This window comes from Erinaceus europaeus, chromosome 2, assembly GCF_950295315.1.
Source record: "Erinaceus europaeus chromosome 2, mEriEur2.1, whole genome shotgun sequence".
Classification (NCBI taxonomy): Eukaryota; Metazoa; Chordata; class Mammalia; order Eulipotyphla; family Erinaceidae; genus Erinaceus; species Erinaceus europaeus.
This window is the reverse complement of record NC_080163.1, coordinates 59,559,221-59,586,036: the sequence shown is the minus strand read 5'-3', so window position 1 is coordinate 59,586,036 and position 26,816 is coordinate 59,559,221. Positions and strand designations below refer to the sequence as shown.

The 26,816-nt window shown below is 37.0% G+C and overlaps 1 protein-coding gene and 1 pseudogene across 10 annotated transcripts in view; both read left to right on the top strand.

Moving 5' to 3' along the window:
• The window catches only part of PSD3 (pleckstrin and Sec7 domain containing 3), a 551,235-nt gene that overhangs the window by 340,015 nt on the left and 184,404 nt on the right, over window positions 1-26,816 (top strand). For all 10 annotated transcript variants that reach the window (XM_060181459.1, XM_060181466.1, XM_060181484.1 and 7 more), the window contains one exon: window positions 6,899-6,988. In XM_060181459.1, the coding sequence (XP_060037442.1) occupies window positions 6,899-6,988 (90 nt within the window). The remainder of the gene's footprint in view (window positions 1-6,898; window positions 6,989-26,816) is intronic.
• Window positions 15,552-26,816, top strand: part of LOC103113241 (large ribosomal subunit protein uL30m-like) — a 36,702-nt pseudogene continuing 25,437 nt past the window's right edge.

Here is a 26,816-nt window from a genome sequence, read left to right as displayed (position 1 = left end):
TCTCTCTTAACTTACAAATATCCAATTAATTCCTATTATCTGTGGTTACCATGCTATATACTACATACACGATTTATTTTTTATAATACATTTTATGAATATAAGTCAGGACTATTTTGTTTTATTTATTTTAGATACAACAGAAATTGAGAGAGAAGGGGAAGATAGGAGGGAAAGAGATTAACCTGAAGCACTATTTCACCATAACCCTGACAAAACTGAACATTTATCTTATACCTGTGCCTATGTGTTAAAGACTATAATTTAAAACAGGGTATATTTGGTAATATTTTTGCATGTGATGCTTCAATTTAGAGATTTATATAGTGGTCTAGGAGATGGTGCAATAGATAAAGCATTAGACTCTCAATCATGAGGTCCTCAGTTTAATCCCTGGCAGCACATGTGCCAGAGTAATATCTTGTTCTTTCTCTCTCTTTCCTCCTGTCTTTCTCACAAATAAATAAAAAGATGTTTTAAAAAGATTTATATACAATACAAAGGTAGAAAAAAAGAAAAGTTAGTAAGAAAAGGCCTAATGAGCTGAATGACATTTATGCAAAGAATATATACAAATGGCCAATGAGCACATGCAAGATGGGGAAACTTATCAGAGAAATGTGAATCAAAATTATAAGATACCAGTTCTCATCCATTCTCATGCAGCTACCATTCACTAGGATAGTTAAAAGAAAAAGGACAGGCAAGTGTTGGTGAGAATGTGTAGAAATTGAAAACACTCATTCACCTGTAGTGTGAATGTAAACTGGTGTGCTCAGTTTAGAAAACACTCTGACCATTCTCAAGTGAGTAAACATAAAGTAACCATATAACATAGAAATTATTTTTTTAGATTTTTAAAAATATTTATTTATTTCCTTTTTGTTGCCCTTATTTTTATTGTTGTTGTAGTTATTATTGTTGTTGATGTCATCCTTGTTGGATAGGACTGAAAGAAATGGAGGGGAGAGGGGAAGACAGAGAGGGGGAGAGAAAAATAGAGACCTGCAGACCTGCTTCACCGCCTGTGAAGTGAACTCCCTACAGGTGGGGAGCCAGGGTCTCGAACTGGTTACTCTGGTCCTTGCGCTTTGTGCCACATGCGCTTAACCTGCTGCGCTACTGCCCAACTCCCATAACAAAGAAATTCTATTTCTAAGTTATATACATAGGAACAATGAAAACATTTGTGGATATTTATGTATTTTTTCATAGAAATAAAACTTTGGAAACAGCTTAAAAATTGACTTCTGAATAGATTTAAGTAAACTTAATATATCCGTGCAATTGATAGTTATTTGGTGATAAAAATTCAGTATTGATTTACCATCAATGAACTTTGAAAATATAAATAAGTGGTCATGGAACATATTTTACATAGTTATATTTTCATAAAATGAACTGCACAGGCAAAATCACGTAAATAAAAAGTAGATAAGTAGTTTCCAGGAGATATAGGTAATAGAAAGATAAGATTTAGCAGCGATAGGTAGTAGATATAGATTTTTTTCTGGCAGAGAAGTTGATAAAATATTCTTTTTTAAATTAATATTCTTTTTTTTTCTTTATTTACTTATTTATTTCCTTTTGTTGCCCTTGTAGTTGTATTGTTGTAGTTATTATTGATGTTGTTGTTGTTGGATAGGTCAGAGACAAATGGAGAGAGGAGGGGAAGACAGAGAGAAAGATAGATACCTGCAGACCTGCTTCCACTTATGAAGTGATTCCCCTGCAGGTGGGGACCCTGGGGGCTTGAACCAGGATCCTTATGCAGGTCCTTGTGCTTATCGCCACCTGCACTTAACCCGCTGTGCTACCACCCAACTCCTGATAAAATATTCTTCATTTAGGTAATGGTTATATCTACAAAACATAATCTACTAAGAATTACTGAGCTAGCAAAATCACTCATTTTGTGCTCTGGTTCAAGCCTGGTTTTTGCCAGAAGGTTTGGTGTCATGGTTTCTTTCCCTCTTTCTATTTACCTCTCTATCCCACTCTTCCTGTTGGAAAAATAGGCAGCCCAGAGCAGTGAAAACTCAGAGGTGGGGAAAAGAAAAAAATGTATTAAATGACATAGCCCAAAACAGTGAATATATTTCAACAAAGCTGGTTATTTTCAAAATAGTGAGTTGAACTCATATAAAAATGTCATCCAGAAAGGAAAACACTTAGCAGAACTTGGACTGGAGTTAGTGTATTGCACCAAAGTAAAAGACTCTTGGGGTGGGTGGGTGGGGTAGGAGGTTCAGATCCTGGAACATGATGGTAGAAGAGGACCTTGTGGGGGCTGAATTGTTATGTGGAAAACTGGGAAATGTTATGCATGTACAAACTATTATATTTTACTGTAGACTATAAACCATTAATTCCCCAATAAAGAAAATTTTTTATAAAAAGTCATCCAACTTGATTCTATTTCTCTCCCATACTTACCTGCTCCTTAAACTGGGAAATGCTATGCATGTACAAACTATTATATTTTACTGTCGACTATAAACCATTAATTCCCCAATAAAGAAATTTTTTAATAAAAAGTCATCCAACTTGATTCTATTTCTCTCTCTTACTTACCTGCTCATTAAACTGGGAAATGTTATGCATGTACAAACTATTATATTTTACTGTCGACTATAAACCATTAATTCCCCAATAAAGAAATTTAAGAAAAAAGTCATCTAACTTGATTCTATTTCTCTCTCTTACTTACCTGCTCGTTACTTATATGTTTATTTTTATGGACCGTGACCACATACATGCATAGTTTGTCAGTTCCTGGGCTGACTTGGAGAGGCACCACACAGCTGAAACTAACCATGGTCCCCTTTGCTGTGACTCTCCTTCCCTTGTGGCACTAGGCTTCAACTGGTGCATTGTCTTTGTATATAGCAGTGCAAATACCTGGTAAACTTCCTCTCTTCTCTCCCCTCCCCTCCCCTCCTCCTCTCCTCTCTCCTTTCCCCTCCCCCCGCCCCCGCCCCGCCCAGCCCTACACTCTCCTCTTCTGGTTATGTTATGGGAGTCAGGCAGTAACGCAGCAGGTTAAGCACACGTGGCGCAAAGCCCAAGGACCAGCTCCCCACCTGTAGGGAGTTCGCTTCTCTACTATCTCTCTCCAGACATGTGTATTTATGGCTTTCTTTTATATTTTCACATTTGGTAGCTACTAATTATTATGTGATACCTGCTTGCACCAAAAACTGTCCGTTGAAAGCTTGTATGATGACTGTAAGATTTCAAGTGTTAAATTTTCATTTAGAAGGAGTAGGGGGGTAGCGCAGCAGGTTAAGAGCACGTGGTGCAAAGCACAAGGACCAGTGTAAGAATCCCGGTTCAAGCCCCCAGGCCCCCACCTGCAAGGGAGTCACTTCACAAGTGGTGAAGCAGGTCTGCAGGTGTCTTTCTCTCCCCCTCTCTGTCTTCTCCTCCTCTCTCCATTTCTCTCTGTCCTATCCAACAATGATGACATCAATAACAATAACAACTACAACAGTAAAAAAAGGACAAAAAAATTTTTTTCTTTTAGAATGAGATAATTATTAATAGTACAAAGTTGGTTTTATTTTTACAAGTATTTTATTTATTTTTTTATTCTACTTTTTACCAGAGCACTGCTCAGCTCTGGCATATAATGGTGTAGGATGGGATTAAACCTGGGACTTAAAAGCCTCAGACACAAGAGTCTCTTTGTATAACCATTATGCTATCTCCCCACCCTAATAGTAAATTCGTCATATCACATATTTGAAAATATGTCATGGGCCAAGAGATAGCTCACACAGTGAAGTACTTACCTTACTATGTGTGAGCGCCTGGGCTTAAGCCCTGGCACCATATGTGTGCTCTGTTAGTGGCAGGCTAGTGTTCCCTCCTAAATTTAAACAAAAATTGGGCTCAGTGATATCATGGGGCTCTGAGGTCACATTAAAAACTGTTTTTGGCTTTTAGCTGATAATTAGGTTATATTCTATTTTAATTTTGCTAAAAGCAAAGAATTGGAGATTCCCTACCTTTGAAAGAAAATTGTTACCTAGTCATTATTTATTTTTTCAAAAACCTCAGGAAGTACCCAAAAAAGACCTTGCCAACTCGAAAACAAAATAACTTAAAAATACTTGAAATTTTTCACCTTGAGGCACCTTGTTTTATATGGTGTATTTGATAATGATTGGGAAAATGAGGGTATTTTCTTTTTAAGTATAACATTGAAAGATTGTATTTTTGTAAAAGTTGCTTTTTGTGCTTTCTATAAATTTTCATCCAAACAGAACTGTCAGGTTAACATTCAAATTATGGGAAATATCTATCAAATAACCTAGTTAGCAAAGCTAGTTTTCACCACCAAAACATACAGTCATTTTTGTTTATTTCCTTTTTTATGAAGTTTGACTGTCTTCTGTGGAGAGACAGATTTTTTTTTTTAAATTTTTATTTATAAAAAGGAAACACTGACAAAAGCCATAGGATAAGAGGGAGGGGTACAACTCCACACAATTCCCACCACCAGAACTCCGTATCCCAGCCCTTCCCCTGATAGCTTTCCTATTCTTTATCCCTCTGGGAGTATGGACCCAGGATCATTATGGGGTGCAGAAGGTGGAAGGTCTGGCTTCTGTAATTGCTTCTGTAAATGCTGAACATGAGCGTTGCCAGGTCGATCCATACTCCCAGTGGAGAGACAGGTTTTTTTTGTTTGTTTGTTTGTTTGCTTTAAACAAAAGCAGTAGTACTTTAACTGTAATTAGCATGGGTTCAAATTATTTCGTTTTCTAGAGGAGAAAATGCTTAGAAAAGTCATAAAAGGAGGAGTGAGAAACATTTATATAGTCTTAGCAGACCTGAGTTTATGAAATTAAGATTTTGTTCTCATACTTTATTAAAAATTCATTGGGTCCGGGGAGACTACATAATGGTTATGCAAACAGACTCTCATGCCTGAGGCTCCTAAGTCCCAGGTTCAATCCCCAGCACCACCGTAAGTCTGAGCTGAACAGTGCTCTGGTGTTTCTCTGTGTGTGTGTGTCTCTCTCTCTCTCTGCATCTCTCTAAAAAATAAAATTAATAAAAAATTAAAAAAAAATCATTGATGGCTTTGTGCCCATTAAAAAAAAATTCTCTTTAGGAATATTCTTCTTCAGCTTGAAGACTGCTATTCTACCCTGTTCTTTGCCCTCTATGGAAAAGATGTCTTAGCGGAACATATATTTTCTTTGTATGCACGCTGTGGAGAGGGATGTGAATTTGTTGGTACACTTTGTTCACCTAGATCATGTTTAGCCATAGGTCTCCTGTCTTGTACATGTGTTTGCTTTGTATATCTTTCTCCTTCACTTGTGCTAGGTCTCTCTTGTTGTCCAGATTGAGCCTTAGAATCCTTGACGACTGATAGTTTCTTCTTATTTATTGGAACTAGCGTAGGATATAATTGTCTGTCATAGCAATTTTATTAGATTTTCTTATTAATCATTAGCAGTTTATTAGTTTTTTTTTTTCAATAAATCTAAGTCAATTAGGTAACATATTTGTATCTTTTCTCTCTTTGGGGCTTACATTTTCTAATTATATTTTATTAATGTGATTTTCTTTAGTTAAACTTAATTTATACTTGGAAAATATATTAGGAGGCATTTTTCCAAGGGCTTTCTGCTTTTCTGTACATTTTGTTATCAGAAGCTGTGCCTTTGTTCTGGCTCATCTTTTTTGAGGTAATTTCTATAGTGAACAGCTTTGGAAAACAGTGATTTCAGTTAATGGGTAGATTTTTATAGTCTCTAAAGATAAAGTAAATTTCTTCTTCTGAAGCAGATGGGTAGGCAGACTTACTGCCCATTGCAAAGATTTAGCTTCTCAAAAGTTAAGAGTCTTTCTCCTGGATCATAGCCTACCACATTAGCATGTGTTATTAGTAACTCTATTTCAAATATTCTGTTAGAATGGAATTTATAACTGGATCAGAAAAAAATATGACATACTGATTATTACTATTGTTTTCATAAATTCCTATGTATATCTCTGATAAGATAATCTTATGTCTGCCAGCATCATAGATTGTGGAAAGTTAACTTCTTTTTCTCTCTCTCTCCTTTTTTTTTTAAATATATACTTGCCACCAGGGTTATCTTCATGCATACATGATAAGTCCTCTGCTCCCAGGGGCCATTCCCCCTTCCTTTTTCCTTCCTTCCTTCCTTCCTTCCTTCCTTCCTTCCTTCCTTCCTTCCTTCCCCCTCTTACTGACCCTTCCTTCCTTCCTTCCTTCCTTCCTTCCTTCCTTCCTTCCTTCCTTCCTCCCCTCCCATTCTTATTCCCATACTCCTTCCCTCTCTCCCACTCTTATCCCCTCTCTTTTTCCCTCCCTCCCTCCTTCTCTCCCTCCCTCCCTCCCTCTCCTTTCTTCCTCTTGATAGGGAAGAGAGAAATTGAGAGAGGAAGGGGAGAGGAAGAAAGATAGCTGCAAAACTGCTTCATTACTCATGAGGCTTCACCCCTACAGAAAGAGGCTAGGGACTTGAACCTGGGTCCTAGCATATGGTAGTATGATAAATGTGTATGCTCAACTAGGTGTGCCACCATCTGGTCCTAGTAAGTTACATTCTTAACTTGCAAATAATCTAAAATCTCAGATCCTACAATTACTCAGATCCTATAATTACTAACAACATGTAGGAAATAAATATAAACAAATAGATGCTCTCAGGGTTCAACTCAGAAATGTTGTTTACCAGTGATTTTTATTAAAACTACACTGTACATTATATACATTATAGCACATATTTTTGTAGGTTAAAATGAAAGTTTGGCGTACATTTTGTTTATCCTTGGCAGTTTAGTCAATTTTTAAGAAATCAATCATAATTCCAGATACATTATTGTGATTTATTATTTGCCTTTATTTCAGAATATTGGAAAGAAGATGACCTGCCAAGAGTTTATTACAAACCTCCAAGGAATAAATGAAGGAGGTGACTTCTCCAAAGATCTACTAAAAGTAAGCATTGAAAAACTTTTTCTTTTAAATATTCTTATATTTTGTTCTTCCTTTCTATTTCTTTCTCTCCCATTCCTTTTTTTATATTTATTTTATTTATTTATTCCCTTTTGTTGTCTTTTTTTTATTGTTTAGTTATTGTTGTTGTCGTCGTTGTTGGATAGGACAGAGAGAAATGGAGAGAGGAGGGGAAGACAGAGAGGAGGAGAGAAAGATAGACACTTGCAGACCTGCTTCACCACCTGTGAAGCGACTCCCCTGCAGGTGGGGAGCCGGGGTTTGAACCGGGATCCTTATGCCGGTCCTTGTGCTTTGCGCCACCTGCACTTAACCCGCTGCGCTACAGCCCGACTCCCTCTCTCCCATTCTTTCCCATTTTTTTCTTTCTCTTTCTCCTTCCTTCCTTCTTCCCTTTCTTTCTATTTCTTTCTCTCCCATTCTTTCCCGTTTCTTTCTTTCTCTTTCTCCTTCCTTCCTTCCTTTCTTCCTTTCTTTCTTTCTTTCTTTCTTTCTTTCTTTCTTTCTTTCTTTCTTTCCTTCTCCTTCTTCCCACAGAAAAGCATTGATCATCTTTGGCTTATTGTGATGATGGGAATTGAACTTGAGACATTTGTTGCTTCAGGCATGAAAGTCTTTTGCATAAACATCACACTATCTCTCCAGCTCTTCTGTCCATTTTTTAAACCCCACAAATAGACAAGTAACCACTTATGTATTTACCTTTGGTGGTGTTGTGTTATTTGGTGATGTTTTCTGTGATGTTTGTGCTTAATCAGGTGTGCCACTGCCTGGCCCCTGTTGATTTTTTAAAATTTATTTATTTGTTTTATTTGTTGATTTATGAGAGGTATAGGAAGAGACAGAAAGGATCCGACATCACTCTGGTATGTGTACTGGGGATGGAATTCAGGACCTCATGCTTGAGAGTCCAACCCTTTATCCACTGCACCACCTCCCAGACCACCCTGTTGATGTTTCTAATGGGTCCTGTGCTGTATGCTTCAGATTGCAAAGTACTCCTAAATTAATCATCCTAAAATCAAGATTTGTAATCAATAATACTAAAAAAGTAGATTTTGAACTAATTAATGATACAATACTTAACAAGCAGCTTTTTATTTGTAAGATTACTGGCAGACTTGTAAGAGATCACAAATGAATATATGTTCAATGTGGATGCAAAGTAAAATATTTTGCAGACTGTAATGAAAGCAGTCCTGACTGTTCAGTGCCTAGTCACAGAGCCACTCAGGGCATCTCTGGAAATAAATTAAATCTGAGTAATTATGGAATGTTTGAATTATTTGAACTGTGCCTTATTATTGGTAACGATCAACATGTTTTCCTACCATCAGATTGTCTTCAAGAAGACAAAAAAAATTAACTTTGGAATCATAACTTTCTGCACTATTATAAATGAGATGTACACTTGGTCAAATGTAAATAGTGATTGGTGATTGATGTTCAGGATTGGTTGCCTGTGTGAAGAATATGATTTGTAAAGATTTCTAATTTTGGTCTTTTAATAACCTTATGCACATGGAGATTTGTTCTAGAGTCAGTTACTTTGATGAATAAGAAAGGTGACAGATTTAAATCCAATATGGAAATACACCAGTTGGAAGATAATTCCTTTATTGCACTTTATGTAACTTTTTAAAGTGTATAGAATATATAGGATGGAGTGCTGCCAGATTTTGAAAGGCATATATATGATGGAAAATGAGAAGGTATAAAAATATGGCATTATGAGATTCTAAGTCTTACTGACTTTAATTACAGCTCATTAAAAATTACATTATAAAAAGGAAGAAAAGTAGCTCCAGTTATTATATAAGAAAGATTATTTTAATTGCATGTTTTTAGAGCAAATGCTTCCAATTCTGATGCTGCAATTCTAAATGGCAATTGGAATAAAGATGTTGGATTGGAATATGACAAATGCTTTCTGTACATCCATTAAAGCTGTGGACACATGTTAGCAGATTTTTTTTTCCCAGTGTGGTCATGCTAGCCTGGAAGACAATACTATTTCCTCCAAAGGATTTGTAGGGCTTTTATCTAGGTATGGCAGGAACGAAAATTGAGAGGAATTTTTTTCATAGTGAGGCTTTTAGATTTTAGTGAGTGGCAAACTTATAGTACTGGACACATGACTGTATGTAAATTAGTAGGAAGATTCAGAACATGTCTGATGGAACTGCCTGAAACCAAACATAGTTAAAGGTAAAGTCCAGTGACTGCTGCTCACCTTGGGTACACATATGTTGTTTGATTTACTCTGCCAAGAATTCTCCAGATTCTTTGTTGCAGTTGTAATATTGTATCAACTTTGTGAATGGGGTGGGGCAGAGATATGTATTATACTGCACTTTATTTATAGCAGGAAGATACTAGTAAACAAAGTAAAATAGCAGTAGCATTTAGCATGGAAATTGTCAAAAAGAACATTAATTCCCTTTCCCTCAGCCTCTCAACCATCCAAGAAGAGGTTTCCATTTCAGTATAAATCTGTATTTTATTTCACAGTCCCATGCAATTTTGCTCAAACCTTTTGACTCATCATTTTCCCTTTTCCCATTCCTTCCTTCTGCCTCTTACCCTTTTCTCTTTGTTTCAGCCCTTTTTTATTTTTATTTTTTCTCTTCTTTTTCCCCTTATAATTACCTCTTGATTCCTTAGTGAGGTAAATCAGTGGGTAGGATAATAAATCAATTGACATAGGAATAAATGATATACACATGCAACAGATCTAAGCAGGTTGATAATCACAAGAACATGCTGCCATCTTACAGGCACTTAATAACCCCATTATTTTTCTTCTACCTTGTGTCAAGATTTAAAATTAAAATATACACAACATTAATTTTAGCATATGATGCAAGATTGTTAAAGTCCCATAACTTGAACAGAGACTTTTATTTGTTACTTATAAGTAATTTATTTTATTGTGGAGTTACTTTGCTCTACAGGTTATAAATAGAAACACGTTTCACACATCTTCGGAGTATCAGTGATCCTCAGTCACCAAAGTATCCAGTATCCTTCCACCAAATCCCACTGGACCCTTTCCACCATTGCAGCCTGTTCTCCTAAAAAGTATCTTTTGGTAACCTCAGTTCTGCAGTCTGAGTTTATTGTTCATTGGACTTTTCTTATCTTGCACACTGGGGCTTGAGCTGGCAATAGATTCTTTCTCCTAGAAACTACTCAGAGTATCTATTACTTTGCAAAATGAAATCCAATATGGCATCTATTAGAGCTCTGGCAAGCTACCTAAATCATAATGATGACTACCACTGTGGCTCCTCCCCTCTCTCTTTATAGCTTTTAATTTCCTTTTGTGTTAACGTACAGTTGTAAGAAAGAATCAGTCTAGGTGTGTGGACTTATGTACAACCAATACTCTGTTCACCAGATCCATGTCTTGTTCTTTATGGATCTTCTTTGGTTGTGGTTTATTGTCATATAGAGGGGCTTTCTTCTTCCTGGGGAAGGAAACGTAGCAGTATCTCACTATCTGGACACTGACGTTTTTGTTCCTTACTTTGCAAAGTCTGTTCTCTGCATGCAGGTTTCTCCATGTGTTATATGACTTTCCTGTTAATGCAGTGGTAGTTTCTGAGTTTGAACCTGGGTTGTACATATGGCAAATTATAAGTATTATCCAGGTGAGACATTTTGCTAGGCCATCCACCTAATCTTAAAAGTTTATATAAAAGTTTTAACAGTTCTGTCCTCTATCATCCAGCTGACCTCAGCCCCACAGTTGTATGTTAGTTGTGTCCTTTGCAGGCAACTTCTCCCTAAGGAAAGATGATCAGAATGCACTTTCCCAGGACAAGGGTGAGAGTGAAGAGTCTCTACCAACTCTGCTGGTATGTCAGTTGGAGGTCAAATCCTTTCAACAGCTTCTTCCATTAATTTGCTGTTTCTCATTAGAATAGTCTTCAGAATTTAATTTTGGCCTAGAAATTATTTGTCTCTATGCTCTTAACTTGGGAGTTTATGTTCTTTTAAACTAGTTTTCAGTATCTTAAGTGGAAAACAATTTTTTTTTCACTTTTGCAGTTAATCCTGTGTGTGTGTGTGTGTGTGTGTGTATGTGTGTGTGTTAGGGTGTAGAGTGGGGCAGGGTAGCTGTTAAACTAAGAATGTAAATCATTATGTCTGGATGAATACAACTCACATTCTTCATTCAACTAATCAAATTATAACAATAAATTGTTAAAAATTCTGTTGGTTAGAATTCTAATAAGAGCTCTTACTCAAATGCATTTCTTTTCCTTTCCCCAAAATATATAATTTAGTTTGGTTTATTGTAAAAGCTATTTCTACAAAGATAAATGTTGTCTATGTCATTCCTTAACATGTGTGTGTACTTAAGGCGTCATGTTTTTTTAATTTATTATCATTATTATTATTTTATAAATTCTTTTTTTTTGCCTCTGGGGTTATCGCTGGGGCTGCCTGCACTATGAATCCACTGCTCCTAAAGGCCATTTCCCCATTTTGTTGCCCTTGTTTTTGTTATTGTTGCCATTGCTGTTGTTTTAGTTAGATAAAACAGAGAGAAATAGAGGAACAGAAGACAGAGAAGGGGAGAGAAAGACACCTGCAGACATGCTTCACCACCCATTAAGGGACCTCCCTGTAGGTGGGGAGCCGGGGGCTCTCACTGGGATCCTTATACTAGTCCTTGGGCTTCACACCATGTATGCTTACCCCACTGCACTACCACCTGGCATCTGGGGCCATGTATTTAGATTAAATAGTTTATCATTTGGTATTCATATAGAAAAATAATTTGTGAAAATTATGGAAAAATAAGCCAGGAAGGAAAAATTTAAACTGATTCAGAAGTTCTACACAGAAAAACACATGTTTTAAATAAAGATTAATGTGTTTTAGCTGGACAAGGAAAATACATAATTAGAAATTATAAAGTTGGAACACATGTTCATAACCACTAGAATTTTCATTCAATTACTGCTATACACATGGGTGAACAACAACAAAATATATACGTGTGTGTGTGTGTGTGTGTGTAATTAAAGGAGATAAGCTATATTTTCTGAGTTCTAACTTTAAATTAGGTCTGTTTACATAAAGATGACAATGGGTTTTAAGAAAATATTGCGCACGTGCATGTGCGCACACACATACACACACACAAGGTTTAACTCACTTTCTCAGGTTCCATTTATCTATCTCACTCAACCTTTGCAGTGAGAGAGAAGATTGAAAATTTAACACTGACAGTTGTCCTACTTTTCTTTTACTGAAAGACTGACCTTAAACAATACTCTCCTCCCACCCATCTCCATTTAAAGATCAGGCTCTATCAATGTGTAAATGTTACCCTTAGAGAAAAAATGGGTAAAAGGTCAAAAAGCAAGGAAAAAAACAACTAATATTTCTTACTAAATACGTGTAAGCATTAAAATCTTTAGTGATCTCAATAAAACTTTCATTTAAAAGTCCACCTTTTTTTTTTTTTTAAGGAGGACAGGACAGGTGGTGACTTACCTGGTAGAACCTACATGTGACCTTGCAGGGAGGAAACTACATAAGTGTTGAAGCAGTGGTGCGTGCGGGTGTCTTTCTTCCTCCTTCTCTTTCCCCCTTCCTTCCTTCCCTTTTAAATTTTGTAAAAAGTAAAATATCTGAATTCAATAGAGGCCTGGAAGATTAGAAGGAAATTAAAGCAATCTCTTTAATTTAGGAGCTATTTTAAAAACCACTTTATTGGGGGAAATGATTATTTACAAGTCTATTGTGGATGTATGCAGTTTCCTGTTTCCACAGGATAAGTATCTGCACATGCCACCCTCCACCTACTTGTTTCTTCCTCCTCCAGAGGATACTGGCTGTTGAATTCATTTTCTGTCCCCTTCTCCATTCCCCAGCCCCACCCCAAATCCTTAGATCTGCGTCGTAAACTATAGCGAATTAAAAATTCATCCTGTGTTTTAATTTAGTGATTTTTTAAAATATGCTCCTAATGATAAAGAGGACAGAAACAACAATACACTTAAGACTTTTTCTTTGTTGTCAATGTGGTTGGTTCTATGCTAATAACTGACCTGTTAGGCTTAATGTAATGGAAGACTGTGTGGCATTGAGAAGTGAAATAGTGTCAGATCAGAAAAGTTAGCTCCCGGGAGTCAGGTGGTAGCTTAGTGGGCTAAGCGTATGTGGCACGAAGTGCAAGGACCAGCATAAGGATCCCGGTTCGAGCCCCTGGCTCCCCACCTGCAGGGTCATCGCTTCATGGGTGGTGAGACAGGTCTGCAGGTGTCTGTCTTTCTCTCCTCTTCTCTGTCTTCCCCTCCTCTCTCCATTTCTCTGTCCTATCCAACAACAACATTGACAGCAACAACAATAATAATAATAATAACAATGATAAAACAACAAGGGCAACAAAATGGAAATATGGCCTTCAGGAGCAGTGGATTCATGGTGCAGGCACGGAACCCCAGCCCTAGCCCCAGCAATAACCCTGGAGAAAAAAAACAATATTTTACCTTTGTCAGGGAATGATATATTTCAATTTTCTCATATATAGTATGGTTAGTACCTCCTCTAATAATAAGGATTGAATCAGCTGGGTGTTCAGTGGCTAGCTAGCACTGTGCTATCTAGAATGAGTTCATAAACATTTTATGTATTTGATGCTACTTTAGTTTGGTTACTGGGTTTTGGATGTCTTTTGAACTCTGAACCTGGCTTGTTGCTGTAGTCACTAGTGAAGAGCCCTTACTTAGGTACTCACCTCACTTCTTTGTACCTTAAGGTTTTCATTTATAAAATAAGACCTTTGTGCTCGTAATTTTCAGGTTTATTTTTGTTGCACATATTACTGACATTTCACTTCTCTGAGTCTGCATTTTGAGAGAGAGAGAGAGACAGAGAGAGAGAGAGAGAGAGAAATATCATAACACCAGAGTTTCCCTAGCACAGTGTGGGCCAGGCTTGAACCTCGTTTATACACATGACAAAGCAGGTTCCTTATCAGATCTTGCCTGTCCATTTTTCACGTTTTGAATTCAAACTCCTATCATTCAAATATCTAGTGCAGGGGTAAAGAATGTTCTGTCCTTGGCTCAGATAATTTCATCTGGCCCTGGCAGGGCAATAATAGGCAATATTCAAAATTCAATAAACCTAGGATTTTTTTAATAGCAACATTAAGTGCTAATTTTTAAGTTTATAATTTTGTATGGCCCATGATTGATGTCACAAACATCCAAATGGCCCATGACTAAGAAAAGGTTGTCCATCCCTAATCTAGTAATTGTAAACTCAATTCATCTCTGGAATCCTGACTTCTATATTGTATTTATTGGGTTTAGACAAAGAAGTGTATACTTAATAGTCAAAGTTCTTGGGTTTAAATCCAAGAAAATTACCTTTGTTGTAGCAGCATTGTCAAAGAATTGTCCCTCAAGTATTATATGAGCGGAAGAAGCAGACTGCAGTCTGGAAAAAAAAAAAAAAAGTCTGAACTTTTTATAAATGAAAAGCCTGAAGTGAGTTCTCAAAATACTTGATGTGAGTTATATTCAGAATATGTAGTTGAAAATAGGAACTTATGGGTGGTATTTAAGAGTAGCTATAAAAAGAGCATCAACTGTTGCCTAGAGTAGGTGAGCTCTATCTGAGAGAAGGTCATAGAAACCTGGTAGCAACAGTATCTATGGAGGAAATGGGGTGGGATGCTCATCCTGGTATAAGTAGAAGAGCCTTTTAAGAGGAAAAGCTTTAAAGATTCTGACTTAAAATGTGGAATACTGCTGCTTTCAGTAAAAATAAGTCAAACTGAGTTGTGATAAAGGATTCCTGGTGTGTCTCTGCTTCTGCTTTCTTGTTGGAGAGCCGGAAACTGCTACTCCCAGTCATAGGCTCGTCATGGGCAGAATAATGATGCTGCCTTTGGTCTGATTCTGACCTCAACTGCAAAACACTGAGGATAATGAGGATAATACTTTGAAGTTGTTAAAGATGAACAAATCATGTTCATGCTTTTATAATTGAAACTGATCAAAAAGAAGTCTGCTAGAACGTTTTGATAGAACAGATGCTGTTTAAAGAGTACACACAGATTTTTAACCAAAAAGGAAAGGAATAAAAGTTTGAGTGGGGGAGGTAATAATTCTTCCTTAGGGGTACTGTAATGGATTATTAACAGTTCCAAGATAGAATCTATTTTCAATTTGAACATGATAAATTGCTAATGGATTTTAAGTTCAGGTATGTTCATAAAAGTTAGAATGAATGTTTGGAGCACTTAAGGATTCATCAAGGATGCTGTTCCTAGCATTCAAGCGAGCACATGGAATATGAATGTGATTACTGTGGGCCACATAGTTTGCTTGTGCAATACTAGCTGGGGATGTGAGTTTGTCGGGATCAGTGTGCCTCTTTTATAAGAGGCCTAAAATCCAACCTTAAGTGAACGATCGTGACAAATTTTCTATACTCAATTGTGCAGTTATTCAGTTTCATGGGCTACTGCAAAAGTGATTTGACACAAACCTTAAAAGGGGGGGAAGTTAAAAGCATGGAGTCTCCAAATGAAACAGTACGAGCTGTTCTGACCAAAGGCAGGCAAATCTCTGTAGTCAGTAGCTTCTCAGAATATAGCTGTTATCACAAGCGGAGCAATGGATGTACTTAATGAGTCATCAATGTTTACTTAGTTTGATTAAGGAGACAGAGTGTGTGAAATAGATTTGGAGAGATTGCCAGTGAAACCATCTTATAAAGATTTTGGCATTTAAAAGAATCAGCACCAATCAGAAAAGTCACTTATATAAATAGAATAACTCGTTTCTCTAGCCACAAACATTCTCCATCATTGTTGGATTTTACTTTATTGTTGTTATTTCAATGCTTTTAATATATATTTTTCTAAATGTTTAACATTTACCCTTCCCTCAAACTCTGCATATGTAGCAGCATAGATTTTTGTGTCCTAATGCGGCTTTCTCTTGAATACCAGGAAGCTCTTTATCCCAGATCTCACAAAGTATTTTCTGGGTGATGTAAGTGCATGACCCATCTTTCCAACACTACCTCATGCTTTGTAGAGATGTGCATTCCTATAGTTTTTCATCTTCTCCCAAGCTCCCTGTTGAGGAATTCTAATACCTTTCCCCACATAAATGAAGAATATCTTTTAGATCAGAAACTTTTTGCTTTTTATCTCTCTGTGACTTCTCTTCTGCTCTGTCTTCTACTCTCTCTTCAGTACGTCTGAGTGACTGGTCTGCCTTCCTGCTTTGCACATGAGGGGTTCCTATATTTATATTGGGTCCAACTGTATAATTCAGAATAATCTTCATGTAACTGTATAATTCAGAATAATCTTCATGTACTAAGGTTAGTTGATTAGTAACTTCTGTTCTCTCTACAGAATTTTTTTCTGACATCTCTAGATCAGCTTTCACTTAATGCTGGGGGATGACAATCTTTGAGGAAGCGAACAAAGCATGGCAAGACAGCACCCTACCCTGAATTATACTGACATTCTGGTCTTTACTACCTTTTAGATGATATAACTGTATAAAGCCATTTTTTTATTTAACTTCGTAAAGGATGTGCACATAAGGATTAAAATCTCAAATCCAGCAAAGAGAGCAAGATTTTTTTTTGCCAAAACTGGATCTAAGAAAATTTAAAAGGGAAGTATAGTGACAAAAAAGCTATGAAATATATTTTCGTGGAGATTAACAAGTTCTACTTTCTGTTGGTAATACCTTTTGATCTTTAAAGTTCTAGTGCATAAAGCCCTTCAGACACTTTACCAACATTTTATATTTTATTTTATTTTACTTTATTTTATTTTATTTTATTTTATTTTATTTTATTTTATTTTACCAAAGGACTGCATGGCTCTGGTTTTTGGTGGTACTGGGGATTGAACCAGGGACCATTGGTACTTCAGGCACTACAAACTCATCTCCCTATTTCTTGTCAGGGTACGTGTATTTTTTAAATTCTTTTCTTCTTTTCCCACTTTTTATCCAGACCTGAAGTATTGGCCATAGTGGTTAAAGACCAGCTAAAGTAAATCCATTTTGTATCACTTTATTAGCCTCTGAGAACAGAAATCACTTTTTCTTGGGATTTGCTTTTTTTTGTTTTGTTATTGATGTTGTTGTGGTTGCATAGGACAGAAAGAAATGGGGAGAGAGAGAGAGGAGGGGAAGACAGAGAGAGGGAGAGAAAGATAGACACCTCCAGACCTGCTTCACCACCTGTAAAGCGACTCCCCTGCAGGGGGGGGGAGCCGGGGACTCGAACCAGGATCCCCACGCTGGTCCTAGCACTTTGAGCCATGTGCGCTTAACCCACTGTGCTATCACCCAACTCCCTGCTATCTTTTTTTAATGTTTTATTTATTTTTATTATTGATTTAATAATAATTGACAAGATTATAGGATAAGAGGGGGTACAATTTCATACAATTTCCACCACTAGAGTTCTATATCCCATCCCCCCATTAGAAGTTTCCTTATTCTTTATCCCTCTTGGAGTATGGACGCACAATAATTATGGGGTATAGAAGGTGGAAGGTCTGACTTCTATAATTTCTTCTCCAGTGGATATGCACATTTGCAGGTTGATCCATACCCCCAGCCTGTTTCTGTCTTTTCCTAGTGGGGTGGCACTCTGGAGAGATGGGGCTCCAGGATACATTGGTGAGGTCGTCTGCCCAGTGAAGTCAGGTTAGCATCATGGTAGCATCTGCAACTTGGTGGCTGAAAAGCATTAAGATATAAAGCAGAACAAACTGTTTAATAATCAGGAACCTAAAGATAAGAATATTGCAGATGAGACTTGGCATCTCCATTTTGGAAGAAGCTAGGAAGTGTATTTTAGTTTTATTCTAAGGAGCTCATGACTTAAGATGAATGGCTGAGGAAGTTGTGGTATATATACACAATGGAATACTACTCATCTGTTAACAATGAACCCTCCTTCTCTGACCCATATCAGATGAAGCTAGACGGAATTTGCTTTCTATGATCTGAGTGAATAGTATTACCTGTACACTATTTAGTAGTTAATGTAGCTACTTAGCAAAGGAAGCTCTACCTTCATTACTTACACACTGGAGTCTTCCTGTTTCCATCTTACAAGAGCTTGGGTATTTGCCTAAATATTTATATTTTCAAATTCAGATACTATGTACTGTTTTGCGATTTTTCTTTTTTACATTCATTGCTCCAACTTTAACTTGCCAACTTTAATATTTTTCTGATCTAAGATCACTGTTGCTTTTACTCACTTATTTTCCTCTTCATATATCTTCTCCATTTTTAAGTTACTATGTGCACTTTTCTAAATGCACACTTTAAAACAATGCATTTTCTGTGAGAAGTATAAACAACTCTTTATTTCATGGATGACACAATTCTTCCATATAGGAAAACGTATTTAAAACCAAACCTTTACAAATATTTTTAGGTAAGCTTTAAAGTTCTTATAATTTCCTTCTTTGTAGCACTTATCAATAATTGAAAATTCATTGTATGGATCCTTCTAGTACTCTGATGTCCTTAAAAATATCTTATTCTTTTTGTTTGGGGGGAGCTTAAGTTTAGAATAGAGACATACAGAAACTAGAGGGAAAGGAAAAATAGGGAGGAAGAGAGACACTTGAAGCACTACTTTACCACATTTGAAGCTTCCCCTCAGTGGAGACCAGGGACTTGAATACAGGTCCTTGCATCTTATACCATGTAGACTCTACAAACTGTACTGGTTCCCAGTGATTTGAATTCTAAGTTAGCTTTTTACAAGTCTAAAATTATTTTTAAATATTGGATACTTAAGTGTACAAAGGGGAGTCAGGCGGTAGCACAGCGGGTTAAGCGCAGGTGGCGCAAAGTGCAAGGACCAGCGTAAAGATCCCGGTTCAAGCCCCTGGCTCCCCACCTGTAGGGGAGTCGCTTCACAGGCAGTGAAGCAGGTCTGCAGGTGTCTATCTTTCTCTCCCCAGCTCTGTCTTCCCCTCCTCTCTCCATTTCTCTCTGTCCTATCCAACAACGGCAACATCAATAATAACTACAACAATGAAACAACAAGGGCAACAAATGGGAATAAATAAATAAATATTAAAAACTAAAAAAATAAAGTGTACAAAGGTATACATACATATATATATATATATATATATTTACTGAAGCACTGTTTATAATAGCAATAAATCAAAAACACAAATACCCATGTATAAGTAATAGGCAAATTAGGTTACATCCATGTAATATATATATATATATATATATGATTATGGAAGAGAAAATGTTGAAAGTTGTCTGTTAGATTCTCATTCCATCTGTGGTGTTTAACCCTGGTTCTAAGATCTTGGAAAAATTATACCTCTGCTCTGTTTATTAGTTTTTTTGTCTGTAAAGCAGGAAAATAATGATCCTAGTCCCTACTTGTGAGATGATTATAGGGATTAAATGTGATAATCTAGGAAACACACTCCGGATAATATTTAGCATAAAAATAATGATAAGCATAAACAATCTGTTAGTTTCTAGGAATAAAAGAAAAAGTAACATTAGCTATTAAGTGATGATAAACATTTATATGTAAGACTGTTGATTAGATACTGATGTAGTCAGGATGTTGGAGTAGGGCAGCTAATTAGCAACTTCCACTTTCTAAGTTAAACATATAGAGACATATGTTCTATAAAGTGCACATTTAGAAAAGTGTACATAGTAACTTAGAAAAATAATTATAACATTAGCATTATTAGGAAGGGAAAACTATATTTCTGAAAAAGGAAAATTTGGGGTAGTTTTTCCAGACCAGTGCCAAAGTCATCTGACTTGACTTTGCTCAATGTAAAGTATAATAGACCTGACTCTATTCTCAGCTGCATACAACTAGTCAATCTCTACTTTCTCCTTGGTCAGAGTTCTTACCTTAGAATATGAAGAATTTGGTGGCTCTCATCTGTGATTCTAGACTGTGAAAGGCTTTTTTGAGGAGGATTGTAAACAACTATTTTTTGGGAAATAACCCAAGAGATCTAAATTGTAGAGTTTGGTCAGAAATAAGTAATACCAGTAATTTTCATTAGAGTCATTAAACTCTAGAGTAGAACACCCAGATGATGTAATCACCAGGACTATAGTTAAAAATAGGACAGATAGCACAATTGTCTCTTGATTCCTTGCTGGTGATGGCTCACTTGAGTTACAGTAGGAGTTAGAATTCCCTTGTGAGATATGAACAAATGCCATCTATTGGGTTGTCAGAAAAGTTATTATGTGTTTTTCAATGCAAAAATGTGTCATGACGGGAGTTGGGCGGTAGCGCAGCGGGTTAAGCATAGGTGGCGCAAAGCCGCAAGAACCAACTTGAGGATCCTGGTTCGAGCCCCTGGCTCCCCACCTTCAGGGGAGTCGCTTCACAAGCGGTGAAGCAGGTCAGCAGGTGTCTATCTTTCTCTCCCCCTCTCTGTCTTCCCCTCCTCTCTCCATTTCTCTCTGTCCTATCCAACAACAACGACATCAATCATAGCTACAACAATAAAACAACAAGGGCAACAACAGGGAATAAATAATAAAAAATAAATATTTAAAAAAATGTGTCATGACTTTTCTGACAAACCAATACAGTTATATAGATTATGGATAGAACATCCATGAGTATATGTATAAGCGAATGTGTGTATTTGCAAAGAAAAATTTTATTCATATTGTGGGTAGACATCAAATTTTTAATTATAAATACTTTCTATTTTAAATGTTTGTTTCATTGATTTGATGTTCTAAATTTCCGCATAGTGTTGGTACCAAAACTTGAACTCTCTAACCGTAAATACAGACTTATCTTGGGGGGGGGACTTCTAAAAGGATCACAGGGTGTAAATAGAATGAAATGATAAAAAGAAGTGTATTGGGAGTCAGGCTGTAGCACAGCGGGTTAAGCGCAGGTGGCGCTAAGCTCAAGGACCGGCGTCAGGATCCCGGTATGAGCCCCCGGCTCCCCACCTGCAGACAGGTCCCGTCACAGGCGGTGAAGCAGGTCTGCAGGTGTCTATCTTTCTCTCCCCCTCTCTGTCTTCCCCTCTTCTCTCCATTTCTCTCTGTCCTATCCCACAACAATGACATCAATAATAACTACAACAATAAAACAACAAGGGCAACAAAAGGGAATAAATAAATAAAATAAAAATAAAATAAAATAAAATAATTTAAAAAAAGAAGAAGTGTATTGCAGGGAAATAAACCATCCAAGAAATCAAAATAAAAGGCAAACATACTCTTCTGTTTTCTTGTATTTGTAATCCTTTTCTGTATCTTCCTTATTATAATTTGAATTATTAAACTTTATAAGGAAAATTTCCAAAGGCTAATATATGTATGTTATTGAACACTTTCTACCATTTTACACATCTCTAATGCTGATTTCACTAATCATTTGACAGTGCTGGTTGACCTATTTTAAAATCATCTAGATATTAACTTCTGCTTCCCTCCCCGCTTCTGTTTTCTACAGTCCCTTTTATCTATGTAGCTGGATAACAGAATACCTTTCTTTTATGATAAAACTAGATACAGTGCATTTAAACCCATATTGTTACATTGCATTCTCCAGGAGACTTATAGCAGATGAGAAAATGTATCCCAAAATACATTTTGCTTTGATCCCGGTGGATCATTTTAGGGTAAGATTGGATCTCAGAATATTTTAAATACTTATAGGTACTGCCATAGATAGGTGGAATGCAAGCATGGAGTTTAGACATGCACGGCTTCAGTGTTTTTGGATTTTTCCAGTTTTTTTTCTAGTACTTTGACCTTTTAAATTCTAGGGTTTCAGTATCAGGTAAAATTGACTAGCTCCAGTGGGCAGTGTTCACATGAGCCACTGATGTGAATCTGGAATCATGATAGTAGCAAGCTACAGGAAGTAGTAATGGATTCTTTTTATTTCTTTTTGATTGTTTGTTTTTGTTTATTTCTTACCAGAGCACTGTTCAGCTCTGGTTTATGTTGGTGTGGGGATCGAACCTGGGACTTTGTAGCCTCAGGCACGAGAGTCTCTTTGCATAACCATTATGCTATCTACCCTACACCCGACTCTTTATATGTCCTTTTCACCACTGATGTTATCATTGAGACTCTGTACCTACATGACCCTATCATTCCCAGAAGCCATTTTATTTTCTCATCTTCCCCTACTGTCCTCCTTCACCTCCTCCTCCTCGTCCTGTGTAGACAGATTACAAACAGATCATAGAAAGAAGGGGGGAGAGAGAGAGAGAGGAGACAGAGACAGAGAAGTAAGTCACTTGCAGCACTGTTCCACCGCTTATGAAGTATATATATTCCCTGCAGTGCTGTTTGCTAAGATTTAAAAATAGACAAAAGAAAATATTAAGTCCCCTTTGCATAGTTGGACTTGAAAATGATTCCTTTCTTCCTTTCACAGTTTTGTCTTCTTGACTGTGTGCCTTTCTGGAGGAATAAAAAAGGTCTACTGCTCTTAGGGAGGCAGACGTGAACTCATTCTTGGAACGTATCAGGAGACATAGGGAGAACCGTGAAGCACAAGTCCTGAAGTAGACAGAGTTGTCAGGTACAGGTTCTGGAGGATGACTTCACAGAGGAAGCTGAAGTGGTCTGTAGGCAAAGGTAAAAGTACTGAGTGATAAAGTAGCAGGGATAGAATCATTTGTTCATATGGAACCGTGGTATTAGAGGATTTCTGGATGATTCTCATGGTTTAGGTGACTGGTAGAGCTCTATCACTGAGATCAGGAAGGCAGGAGCAATTTTATTACAGCTTAGAAGTAACCTGTAACACCGTCTAATCTAATATCTCTGACATTTCTTTATACTTTTTCTTAAATTTTATTTATTAGTGCATAGAGACAGAGAAATTGAGAGGGGATGGAAGATATAGAGGGAGACAGACAGAAGCCTACAGCTCAAGTTCTTCACCATTTGTGAAGCTCTCCCCCTGCAGGTGTGGACCAGGGGCTTGGACTCAGGTCTTTGTGCACTGTAGTGTGAGCACTTAACCAGGTGAGCCACTGCTTATCCCCATAGCTCTGCCTTTTTAGCTGAAGAAACTTAGGGATTCTTAAAGGCTTAAAAAAAAGGTTGAGGCTTTCTCAAGTTACTCAGTTGGAATCATCCCTGCTTTACTAGAAATGCAATAATAGAATCTAAAGGTAAACAAGGTCCTAAAAAAAGGAGGGTATGACGTGTTCTGCTTGAGAAGTTTACACATGAAACATCAGGACATTTCTGTCTTTGTAAAAGAGAAGGTCACTGCAAGCTGTCAGACTTGAGGAGGGTTAGTGAGGTGGAAAATGAGTGCAAGAGCCAAGGTCAGATTCTGAGGACTGAATAGGTTGCCAGAACCTAGTGGTAGTAAACAGTATGGGGGTAATGCAGGCTGTCAGCACAGCAGGAACCATCAGCATGGAGCCATGCCATTGTCCAGTTCTGCAGGCCAGATGGAGATCAGAGCTGGGAACAGAAGACAAGGAAACAGAGCCATATTATGCAGATATGGAGCTGGCCTGGACAGTGCCAGGGACAGCAGCTGCTTAGATGGTCAGAGGTCTCTCTCCAGACTGACCTGCAAGCATTTCTCTCACCAGTGTTTGATGTTAGCTGTCACCTTGTCATCTTCCTTCTCTGAGCTTTTTCATGAAGAAGTAGAAGAAGAAGAAAGATACTAAGCAAGCTTACCATCTTAAATTTGATGTTGCATTGTTTATCATCCCCTGAAAGTGAGAAATAACTTATTGTATAAAAATAGCTTGTAGTGTTCTCCTGGTCTCTTAAAGTCTTTTAACATGTTTTGCTACTAAGAATAGGATCAATGAGAGTCCTGTGACCGCATTTATTAATAGTAAAAGAAACTATTTAAAAAAATGAAGTTCTTATCTATAGACTGTGAGTCACATGGGAGTGCAATATTTAAAAATAAAATTTAAAGTGTATAATCTCCATTTATATCCTTACAATAAAGCACAGATGTTTTAGGGCATTTTATGGTTCACCACAGATTTCAAGCACATGCATTGTATTTATATATTTGATGTTTTCTAGGTTTGCCTGGCCCTTTGTTTCTTCAAATATTCATGGTATTTCAATAGCACGCCTGGAACTAATAATTAAACATAGGAACACCCTTTTTTCTTTATATATCCTACTTGTCTTTCCTCCACAAAGATTTGTTTAATACTTAGTCTTTGTTTCTCTTGGAAAAATCTTGTCTTCTTGTTACTAATTATAACAGCATAGATTTTTAAACTACAAAAGTTTTTCAGTTGCTTAGTATTTTCTCTTAAAGATTTCACTAACTTTTCATTCATTTAATCTTTTATGGTTTTCTACATGTACTTCTCAAAATATTTTTTAAATGAACTTATCAAATAAATCACTCTGAACAGTCAAGCTGGTCAAGCTGTTCTGCATTCTGTGATAACGATGTACCTATAGTATTTTTGTGAAAAGAAATGAAAATGATTTGTTGGGTAGAACTAGCTCCCAAACACATTAAAAAATCTGAAATTTTTTAGAATTTTTATTTATAAAATGGAAACACTAACAAGACCAGAGGATAAGAGGGGTACAACTCCACACAATTCCCACCACCAGAACTCCATATCCCATCCCCTCCCCTGATAGCTTTCCTATTCTTTAACCCTCTAGGAGTATGGACCCAGGGTAATTATGGGATGCAGAATTTGGAAGGTCTGGCTTCTGTAATTGCTTCTCCACTGAATATGGGCACTGCCAGGTTGATCCATACTCCCAGCCTGTCTGTATTTTTCCCTAGTGGGCCAGAGCTCTGGGGGAAGCGGAGCTCCAGGAAAAAAATAAATAAAAAAAAAATAAATCAGAATTTTTATGAAATAGTTTTTGAAGGGGTAGATATTTCCTATTATTATTACTACAGATTGATTTTGTCTGCTGTTTAATAATCTAGAAAGACCATTTTTGGAAAGTGATAAATTCATTAAATGTATACTCATCTCCTCAACCTGCATGATGTTTTTATCTCTCTCATGAAGTCATTGTTCTGGTGAGTAAGGAATCTTCAATTCTGTACTGAGAGTAAGGTTCTGGTTTAGTATTTAAATCGACTCATGTTCTGCTTTAACCTCTGATTTAACTTCTGATCATTATTAGAGTGTTTGAAATTGAATGTACCCTCTTAAACTGTGGGTAGCTGTGTAACACCTGGTAGACTGTGTCCCCAGTTAAAAGTAACTATATATAGTAAAATATAATAGACTTTTTCTGTTCATTTGGACAGTATGGGTCTTACCTAATCATAGATCACCAGAGGTGGAAGTCACACTTGAGATTATCATTTTTCAAAATATAACGATGTGCTTTCATGAAGAGAAGGCAACCTGTTTAAGGCCCTAGTTAGTGTGTGTACAGAAGAACAGCGATAAGTACAATTATTCTCCTTTCTGCTACCATTGTTTTCCTATATATGAGGATACCTCTAAAATCTGAAAAGGCATAGAAACCTGATTTTACTGACATCTGAAGAGAGAACTGACTTGTGACATATATAAAAGAATACTTTCAATATTTTCATTTCTTTTATATAACATATATATTATATATTATAAGTAGCTTAATAATGGTTGGTTTACAAGGTTGTAAGATAACAGGGGTGTGTATAGTTGCACTGTATACCCTCCACCAAAATTCTGTGGACTACCTCCCTAACCTCCAGTAATTAAAACCATAGTTCTCAAAAAGTCAGAGATAGTTTGATCACTTTTTCTTTTTTCTTCAAGTTCATGCATTCCCATTCCCAATATTCAGCATAGGAGTGAATCACTCTCATAATTGTCTTTCTCTCTCTCTCTCTCTCTCTCTCTCTCTTTTTTTTTAAACTTTTTTTAAATCTTTATTTGTTGGATAGAGAAAGTCAGAAATTGAGAGAGAAAGGGGTAATAGGGAGAGAGACAGAGAGACACCTGCAGCACTGCTTCACCATTTGTGAAGCCTTCCCCCTGTAGGTGGGGACCAGGGGCTCAAACCTGGGTCCTTGCGCACTGTAACATGTGCACTCAACCAGGTGTGCCACCACCTGGCCCCATGATAGTTGTCTTTTTCTTCCTTGCTTACTTCATTAAGAACAATCACCTTCACTTCCATCAATTTTCTCCTGAAGAACACGTTGCTATCTTTTTAAATTCGAGTACTATTCCATTGTATGTATGTCCCACAACTTCTTTATCCACTTACTTTTCAGTGGGCATTTATGTTGTTTCTAGACCTTGGCTATGAACGCAGGGGTGCATATGTCTCTTTGCATTGTTTTCATGTCCTTTGGATATATGCCTGGCTGTGGCATTGCAGAATTATATGATACTTCCATTTTATTCGTTTAAAGACTCTCCAGACTACTTTCCATAGAAGCTGCACCAGTTTGCATTCCCACAAACAATGTAACAGAACTCTTTTCTCCACATCTTTGTCAACACTTGTCTTTTCCTGTTTTGAGGCAATGAGCCATTCTCACAGGTGTGAGATGATCACCTCAGTGTGATTTCAGTGTGCAGTTCTTTATTGGTAAATGAAGTGGAGCATATTTCCAGTTCTTGTTCATATGATGTTGTGCCCTCATATCAGCATTGTTTCCATATCTCATATTTGCCCTGCTCTGGGAATAATCTAGGGTTTCATCATATCGGTGATATTTACCCTAGAGCTGAATATAGACACAATCTCCTGATGATTAATTGTCAACAGGGTTATTGCTGGGGCTCAATGACTACACAAGGAATCCCCCTTTTCTTGCAGCCATT